Here is a 9,118-nt window from a genome sequence, read left to right as displayed (position 1 = left end):
CCTGGGCCAAATGCTATTCACCCCCTGAAAATTAATCATGGCTCTCTTTGGCAAACCTTCCCTGACAATTTCTGATTGGGTGACCCTCTGTGCCTCCACTGCCCTGGGATTCCCCCATCAAAGCACATGTGTGAGGTTGTACGTGTCCGTCTGTCTGTCCCCCACCAGACTGTGAGCTCCCCAGGCAAAGCCAGTTTGTCCCTCGTCTGTCTTCTTTGCCACCTTGATTTACAGTTGATGCCGGTGGTGTCTGTTGAATGAATGAGTGAATGTATGAACAAACAAATGAATGAGCCACTGGGTCTCAGTTTCCCTAACTATAAAATGTGAGAGTTAGGCTAGCCTCGTGGCGCTTTCTGCATTGAGGTCCTCCCATGCGCAACACCAGTTTCTCATGTCACACCCGGAGTTACCCCTGATTGTAGACCCACTGCATCCTATTGAGCACTGTGCTGGGAATCATGATATTCTTAACCTCCTTGACCCTCACTTAGAGATCAACAGGACAGGGAGCCACGTCTAATGGACTGAAAACCAGAAAGTGGTCCAGGGAGGAGGCAGGGCTTGCCCAGGGTCTCAGAGCCGATCTGCGGCATCAGAATTCAGGCTTCATGATCCTTCCAGCACCAGGACACATGCAGCTGGGACAGAGAGTGTGAGCCCCTCGGTCCACCACCTGCCCCAGCTCAAGGCCACATCAGTTTCCCCCGGGCCTCCTCCACGGAGATGCTCACCATTCAGTTTCCCCATGCCTGCCCAGTGGCATAGAGTAGTTGCTCAATGAAACCTCGTATAATACATGAAAGGAAACGGGAAACCTGAAATATTCCTGATCAGAGGGCAAGGGGACACACACCTCTGCCAGGAGTCCTTGCCTCCTCTTCCTCAGAACCCCCCCCAAGAGCCCCTCCTCTCTGGGATTCCCTCAAGGGCAAGTCAGAGGACAGGACCAACCAGACTTGGAGCTGATGCCTCTCTTTATTCATTGATTTCACCACTGCTGCCTGGTTTCTCCTGAATCCGGTCTCATTTCTCCTGGTCTAGGCTGGCGCCCTCCTTTTGCTTCCCCAGACTGCCCCATCAGCCCCCACCCCCATGGCCCAGGAACTGCTTTCTGCCCAGCCCAGCTGCCAACTGGAGCAGCAGCTGCTATACCTCACTTAACAGGTGGGGAGACTGAGGCCCAGGAGTGCAGAGCCCAGCCCTAGGTCACATGGTGGTCTCCTGGGATCACACTCTGCCCTCACCAGGAAGGGAGGACCCGGCTGGGCCTTCATGTGCCTTCACTGGGGGGTGGCTGGCTCCGGCCACGTCGAAGGGAGCTGCCGATTTGGTCTTTGAGGGCCTCCAGTCTCCGGGCCAGGTTTGGAACTGCAGCCCCACCTGAGGGACACAGTGAGACTTGAGGCCAGAACCCCCTTGGGCCCTGCCTCACCCAGGCCCATCAGGGTCCCAACACCCTCTGGGGAAGCCTCAGGTGGTACCCACTCCCCTCCCCCTGCCATGTACCCCATGGGCTCCAGCATACATCTGGGAGTGCAGGTGGCCCTAGGAAGAGAATTCTAAGTTCCAGAAATAGAAAAATCTTAGAACTCTCACCTCTTCATATGCCCCCTATTTCAGAAATGGGAAGACTAAGGTTTGGAGAAGGTGGGTTCTGGCCAAGATCACAGAAAACACTGGGGCAGCCCTTCCCCTGCTCCTTTCTTCACCTCTAAGCACTGGCGATGTGTTCAGGGACCCCATGGGCAGGGGAGGTGCAGAGGGTACCACTTCCTCCTTGGTCAGCATTTCTGCCAGGACCTGGGTCTGAATCCAGTCGCTGTGACTCCTGGGCCAGGGTGGGTTGGGTGGTGGTAAGCGAGCCTTCACGTTCCCGGGCCTCCTACCCTCCCCCAACCCCAGTGCCCCAGAGCTGGACCCACCTCTCTCTTGAACATTTAGCAGAGCCAGGGCTACATGGGGGCACCCAGGGCGGGGGCTGGGCAGACAGGGGCATGTCAGCTGGGGCCTTAGAGCAAAACACCTGCAGGCAAGACCAGAGCCCACACTGGGTGACCTCAGCCCTGCTTCTGTGCCCCACTTCCCTGGCGCCGACCATGACACCACCATCCCTGCCGTACCTGCCCCATGGGGCACTAAGAACGTCAGGTGGGCATAAAGGGGTGGGGTCATGGTCACTTTTTCTGTGGGCAGTGCATGGCCCTTGTGATGCCCTCTCTGGAGACAAGGAACTCCATGAGGGCAGGAACCATGTCAGGTCTGTGAATCCTCAGTGCCCAGAACGGGGGCTGCCACGAAGCAAGGAGCTTAAGGAGGGTTATTGAATGAGGAAGTGAACACTCATTCACTAAGTAAATGCACCCGTTAACTCATTCATTAAGTAAATGCATAAATGAGTAACATGTAAGTGAATGAATGAATAAGCAAACAGCAGAGCAAGTTTCCGAAAGAAGGTAGGACGGGGAGGAGGGGCAGGAGAGGTAAATAGCTATTTTGAACCCTGGGCAGAGAGAACCCAAAGACAGCCACTCCCCACTATGACCCAGCCCGGCACATCAGAGTCCCCAGAGTTCTGGAGCCTTCCAGACTGCAGACTCCCTAGATCCAGGTCTCCAGCTTGCCCGCCTTCCCTCCCCCCACCTCGGCCTTTCCTACCTGGGGCAGGTGGAGCTCCCTCCGTGGGCAGGCCCAGTGGGCCAGTGGCGCTCGGCACAGGGGACAGAGGTGGCAGCAGGGGCAGGGGCAGAGAGGCGGCAGGGCCTGCAAGAGCCTGAGTCAGGGGCTCCGTGACATTCCTGCTCCTCCCCTCTCTGGGCTGGGCAGAGACTCACGTGGCAGGGGGAAGGTGGCACCATCACACAGGGACACGGTGGGGCCGGGCCAGGGCCCGGCTGGTGAAGGTAGCAGGCAGAGAGGAGGCGCCTGGAAAGAACAGTGGGGTCTGTCTGTCTGTAGTCCTCAATGGTACCAGCAGGCTGGCACCCAAGTCCCGCTTTTAACAAACACTCATGGAGTGCTTACTATATGCAGGCACCGTTCTCAATGCTTTACGTATGAACTTATTCAATCTGATCTTTAAAACAACCCTGGAGGACCTCCCTGGTGGCGCAGGGGTTAAGAATCCACCTGCCAATGCAGGGGACACGGGTTCGATCCCTGGTCCGGGAAGATCCCACATGCCGCGGAGCAACTAAGCCCGTGAGCCATGGCCGCTAAGCCTGTGCTCTAGAGCATGCGAGCCACAAATACTGAGCCCACGTGCTACAACTACTGAAGCCCGAGTGCCTAGAGCCCGTGCTCCGCAACAAGAGAAGCCACTGCAGTGAGGAGCCGGCGCACCGCGACAAAGAGTAGCCCCCGCTCGACGCAACCAGGGAAGACCCGCGTGCAGCAACAAAGACCCAACGCAGCCAAAAATAAATAAACAAATAAATACATTTATATATATATATATATATTAAAAAAAACAAACCCTGGAAGGCAAGTACTATATCATTCCCATTTTACAGAAGAGGAAACCCAGGCAGTGAGAGGCTAAATGACACCCATGGCCACCCAGCTGGTAGCAGAGCTGGAATCAGAACCCAAGGGGTCTGGATCCAGAGGTCAGACCTAGCCGTTTCACTGAGCCACCCCTTTCCCACCTGCCCTCCGTCCAAAGGCTTGTCTCCGGCCGCGCTCACCTCTCCAGCTCGTGGATCTGCTGGGCCAGGACGCGCTGCTCATCTTGGGCCAGGTCGCGGCTGCTCTGCAGCTGCCTCTTTTCTTTCCTAGGAAGAGCAGGCCCCGGGATCATGACAGGTGGGGGTATCAGTCAGCCTCTCTACACTGCAGCACAGTATGAACCCCAGGAGGCAGGTGGGGACAGAAGGGGAGCCAGGGACCAGGGAAGGGAGGAAGCCCAGCAGTGAGGGGCGGGGCACAGAGTGCCCGGCTTGGGGCAGGGCCCTACCTGAGCCTCTCGTTCTCCAGCATGAACTCCTGCAGCATCCCGTAGAGGTTCCGCTGAGCCCAGGCCACCCGGGCCCCAATGAGTCCAGAGGCTGCAAGGAAGAGGGAGGTGGCTGGAGCCCCAGGAGCCCCAGACCCTATCCTCATCTCACCACACCCCCAGGGAGCGCTCATACCTTTGGGGTCCATTTGGCCCAGTTGGGACCGCAGGCGATGGTTCTCCTCCTGGAGCTGCAATAACTCAATCTCCAAATGCTTGGGTGGCTTCGCCACAGGGGACTGCAGAGAAACAGACCCAGAGTCGCTGCTTGTGGCTGTAAACGTTTCACACTGCACAAGGGCTCTGGGATTGCAGAGAGTGGAGCTTAAAACCCAGCCCATGCTCCACTTGTCGGCCTTGAATCCTGGCCCAAGGCTGCCTCCATTTGGAGGGGGCACCTTGTCCTAACAGCATTAAAGTGCCATGTGACCTCAGCTGCATGCCTGGAGGGCCCGCTCTAAGCTACACCCCACTCCCTGCCCAACCCCAACTCAGCTCTGTTCAAACCTTGGCCCAGATTCTGACCCCAAATAAGACCCCACGTCAAGACTCCAACTTAACTCAGACTTATCATGATACCCGCTCGGATGTTGGCCAGACCCTGAATCAGATTACTAATCAGACTCCCACCCTAGACCCGCCGTAACCCTGACTGTGACCCGACCCCCGACCCCTGCCCAGCCATAACCCCATCAGCAAGATTCCGACCCTAATCCCAACTCTGACTCAGTCCCAGACTTCAACGTGACACCAACTCAGTCTCCAGCTATTGCCTGGGCCCCCACCCTCTGCCCTGCCCGTGTCCCTCTGCCTGTGTCTCTCTCCACTCACCTTGGGGGCCTGGGGCCGAGTGGTGATCCGCTGAGCTCGGCTTGCATATCGCAGGGTGCTGAGGGTCTCAGGAAGGCACTGGGCTGAGGGGGACACGCAGGCCACCTGGGGAGGACTGTCCCTGAGTGTTCCTCTCTGGGAGCCCTCCCTCAGGACCCAGCCCTCCCTGCCAGCCCCCCTTAGGTACCATGAGGGTCACCCCACGCCCCCCAAGCGAGTCCGCCAGCAGCTTGGTGAGCTTGCTGTCCCGGAAGGGGATGTGGCTCTGCTTCCGCTGTGGGTCCAGCAGCAGGGAGATGCAGTGACCTGGGTGGGGAAGGCAAGGTTACCCTTCATGTCCAAGGCCACCCAGCTGGTACTCTGCAGAGCCAGGATCTCCACCCAGGCTTGTAGGTCTCTAAGATATCTCTTTCCACGTGATCTCATGACCCATTCAGATTGGCCTGTGCCACCAGACTGGGCTCCATCCTTGATCCCCAGGGCCCACTGAAGGGCCCGGCACTTGGCAGGGGCTCAGGAAATGTCTGACAAAGAAATCGAATGAAGAGGCGTTCCCTATGCGTCTCCCCATGCGTGCACAGAGGAAGGCCAAGGCCCCAGCTGTTAAGGACCTCAAGGCCCAATGACCTGGGGGGTGGGGAGGCGGGAAGACAGGTCAGTGCCCTTCCCCTCACTGGGCCTCAGTCTTCCCAAATGCAACAAGGGACGGGTTGAATGTCTGAGGACTTACACTCTGCACTTGGGTGTTTCTACCTCCCCAGTTAGAATGTAACTGTATCCTCAGGATTTATAGATCTATAAACAAAGTTCTAAGAGGGAAAGCATGAGACAACAGCAAGCCGAGGCCAGAGGGAGGCCTGTGGCTTCTGGATCACAGCTCTTTAACCCTCCTCCACACCCCACAACTCCTCTGGTTTTCCCCACTGCGGACAGCTATGGGTAAGGCACAGAGGAGGGAGTCAGGAAGTCGGTCCAGCTGGCTCCAGATCTCACCCAGGGCCAGCAGGCTGCGGTTGATGCTGTTGGCCTCAAGCATCAGCTCCCCACGGGATCCTGTGTTCGCCACCTTCTCACTGCCAGCCAGGTCTACAAAGCACAGCTTCCCCCCAGCAGGGGGTTCCCCAGTATCCACAGGAGGCATCTGCTGGCGTTGGGGGAGCAGAGCATGATGGGGACGTGGGAGGGGCTGTCCCCATCAAAGCCACAAGGCCAAGCATTTTCACCATTACCTCCTGTGTACGCCCAAGTTGTTTTATACATCCAGAGGCAGACCCTTGCTGGGTGGCCCTAGGCCAGCTCTTTCCCCAAGCTAGGGCACTCACAGTTTGGTGGCTGATGTATAGTGTGAGCAGGGCATGGCTTCGGCTGGAGGCCTGGTTCATGGTGTGAGCTGAGCTCCTTCTACGGCTAAGACCTAGAGGGGAAAAACATATGGAGCTGGACGTGGTAGGAAGAGCAAGTGGTCACCAACAAAGAAAAAGGAGCAAAGGGATCCTGGTAGAGGGCCCAACCAGTGCAAAGGCACAGAGGCAGGAGAGTGGAATGATGGGTGCTGGGTCGGGCTCTAGCACAGATAGGTGAAAGGGGGCTGGGGAGAACTAAGTGGAAGCATGTCAGTCTGATTCACATTTTATCAACATGTCTCCCACTGCTGTGTGGACGGAGAGAGACTCAGACAAAGAGATCAACTGGGAGGCACGGCACAATGCTCAGCCTGAGGCCAGAGTCTCAGTGTCTCTGAAGCCAGCCACAGTAGGTGCTCAATAAAAATCTGATGAACGGATGAATGACAGTGGAACTGAAGGGCCTTTAGGCTAGGCTAGGAGGTATGGCCTTTACTCTCAGGGCACAGGAAAGGTCTGGAAGAGAACAGGGATGTGGTTTGCTACATGGAGAAGCATGGACTGAAAGGAGGAGACCCCCCTTCCAGGGGGTAAAACTGAGGCCTGACTGAGGCAGAAGCCCAGGGCTGGAGAGGAGGGTGGGAAGAGTCTGGAAGGCAAAACCAGCAGGTCTGGGGGGTAGGGGTGGGGGACATTCTTGGGCTGTATCTGAATTGTTGGTTTGCTGGCTCTTTCCTCCCACGAGGGTCATCTCCGAACCCACAGCTCCAGCCTGGGGCCCCGAGGGCACTCAGTGAGCAGGGGAAAAATGGGCATCTCTCGTACCCCAAAGCTCCCCTGAAATAGCACGCACCCACTTGCAGAAGCTCCATCAGGGCCCCCAGACTCCCAAACTCCACCACCCGCAGCTGCTCCACATAGAAGCCCCGGGTCTTGTTCCAGCGAACAGGGAGGGGCCGGGGAGCCCCTAGGCTCAGCAAGTCTCGAACCTGAGAGAGGAGGGTGGAGGGTGAGGGAGGGGCCTCTCTGAGTTCTTGCTTCATCCATCCCGAGACCTTATGGTCGACAGTCCCCCATCTATCTGCCCCTTGACCCAGCCTCCTTGGAAAGAAATGCCTCCTTTTCCTTGTGGGCTATCTTTCTAGCCTTCTCCGTCCCCCACCTGCTCATTGTAGATCTCCAGATAGGAGGCATGGAGAGTGACAGGGGCACCGAGGTGCTGCACGCGGTCGAACAGCCATGCGAAGGTCCTCTGCATGATGCCGGCCAGGCTGGGGGGTACGGGCACGCCCTCCCCCTGGGGGAAGAAACAGCTGAGCCTGGGGCCGGCTTACCACCACTGCCGCAGTTATAATTACCCTTTGTAGAACACTGTGCCAAATTCCCATACAACATCACATTTAATTCCCAGTCAGTACTATCACTTCCATTTTACAGATGAAGAAACTGAGAGCTAGTAAGTAAAGGGGGCACAATTTGAACCCAGGTGCTCTAGACTGGCCAAGTCCCTTCACCTCCCTGATCCTCAGTTTCCTTGTCTGCATATAAATGGGGCTGGGCGTCGTTCTCCACATCTCTTCCCTCTGGGAGTCGGAGCTACCTGAGGCTCCGCAGGGCTCCTCGCCCATCGACCCCTGACCCCCGGGGGCTCCGAATGCGATCGGCCCACCTGGGGAGGAGGTCCGGTCAGGGTGTAGGTCTTCCCGGAACCGGTCTGGCCGAAGGTGAAGACGGTGCAGGAGAGGCTGCGGGCCGCAGGGGTGTGGCTGTACCCAAGGCGGGGCGGGGGGCGGGGGCGGGGCCGTGGTGGGGGCGGGGCGTCACCGGGCCTCACTCACCCGCGCAGCGCCAGGTCGCCCAGGCGCCGCACGCCACAGGCCCGGAATACGTCCTCTTGCGTGCGCGCCCCGTCCAGCACTGCGCCGAAGCGGAACGCCACGTCGGGGCCCCCGCCCGGGGGGCTCACCTGGGAGAGGGGGCCGTGGAGAAGGGGGCGGGGCACTCTGGGGAGGGCGGGGCTCACCTGGGGGAGTGCGGGGCCTGGGGGAAATTGGCCTGGAGGGACCTGACGTCTTCCCGGTAGGTGTTTTTGGGGGAGTGCGGGGGAGGTCCTCACCTGCAGAGTCCGGGTCCCTGAGCAGTGCAGCACGCTCTGCTCCCCTCGACGCAGCTCCGCCGCGCTCATGGGACGCACCCTGTGGTCCGAAGAGGCGGGGAGGGGGCGGATGGTCCATCCTGAAATCTCCATCAGTGCCTTCCTCGCTTGGACCCCTCCTAGCCAACCTATACCCACCTGAGCACCACCTGGATGGGCGTTTCTGGCCCCTCTGGCCCCTGTTCCAGGTTCCGCGCGGGGTCCCTGTGGCAGCAACGCGAGTTAACCATCCCTGCGCCAGCGGCTCCTTGAACCTCCCTAAATCTGTACTTACCCGTCGGGGGACCCGCGTTCCTCCATGTTCTGTTTTGCACACGGGTTAGCTCCGCCCGAGTCGCGTTCTTTTCCCTCCCCAGTACCCTCCCCCTTCACCACACTGGGACTGGCTATACACACACCTTACATCCTCCACCCTCATCCCCCCCTTCCCAGGCAACCATCCATCCGGAAAGTCTGGGCGTGCCCAGGGCTAGCTAGTTAAAGATTTACCCACCGCCGTCTCTGTGGCGGAGAGAGTCTGTAGCTAGGGGACTCTGGAGTCTGAGGATCACTTGCCCTTCGCCAGTCCCATCAGGAGGGACCACCCAGACCAGCCTCCTCTGTGCACAGATGGCGAAACTGAGGCCGGGATGGGAAGGACTCAGCCAAGGCCGCACAGCAAGTCTGGGCAGAGCATGGACCAGGCTCTTTCTACTTTCTCCACGTACTCCTACAGTTTTGTAATCTTCCTCCCCACCTTACCCCTCCCCAGCACTTCTAGCTTCCTCCAGCTCAGAGCCCCGGGAGGGGAAAGGG

General features: G+C 58.5%; 1 protein-coding gene across 4 annotated transcripts; it reads right to left on the bottom strand.

Annotated features, from left to right (window-relative positions):
* Positions 1-962: 962 nt before the first annotated feature.
* Positions 963-8,763, bottom strand: KIF12 (kinesin family member 12). 4 transcript variants are annotated; one of them, XM_067040109.1, is made up of 19 exons: positions 8,598-8,659; positions 8,462-8,527; positions 8,285-8,363; positions 8,007-8,134; positions 7,838-7,913; positions 7,331-7,465; positions 7,022-7,157; positions 6,148-6,239; positions 5,819-5,969; positions 5,013-5,131; positions 4,826-4,930; positions 4,131-4,233; positions 3,956-4,046; positions 3,687-3,773; positions 2,835-2,925; positions 2,659-2,763; positions 1,926-2,026; positions 1,713-1,831; positions 963-1,383 (listed from the first exon to the last, which is right to left on the bottom strand). In XM_067040109.1, exons 1-19 carry the CDS (start codon positions 8,621-8,623, stop codon positions 1,274-1,276), a joined length of 1,920 nt encoding a protein of 639 aa, XP_066896210.1. In that variant the 5' UTR covers positions 8,624-8,659; the 3' UTR covers positions 963-1,273. The 4 variants fall into 4 exon arrangements, with proteins under 4 accessions (XP_066896210.1, XP_058927583.1, XP_066896208.1 ...); XM_059071600.2 differs by having other exon boundaries at positions 5,819-5,966; positions 8,598-8,623; XM_067040107.1 differs by having other exon boundaries at positions 8,007-8,363; positions 8,598-8,763.
* Positions 8,764-9,118: the final 355 nt, after the last annotated feature.

Source organism: Kogia breviceps, chromosome 8, assembly GCF_026419965.1.
Source record: "Kogia breviceps isolate mKogBre1 chromosome 8, mKogBre1 haplotype 1, whole genome shotgun sequence".
Classification (NCBI taxonomy): domain Eukaryota; kingdom Metazoa; phylum Chordata; class Mammalia; order Artiodactyla; family Physeteridae; genus Kogia; species Kogia breviceps.
The sequence above is the reverse complement of the archived record's forward strand: the minus strand, read 5'-3'. Positions and strand labels throughout refer to the sequence as shown.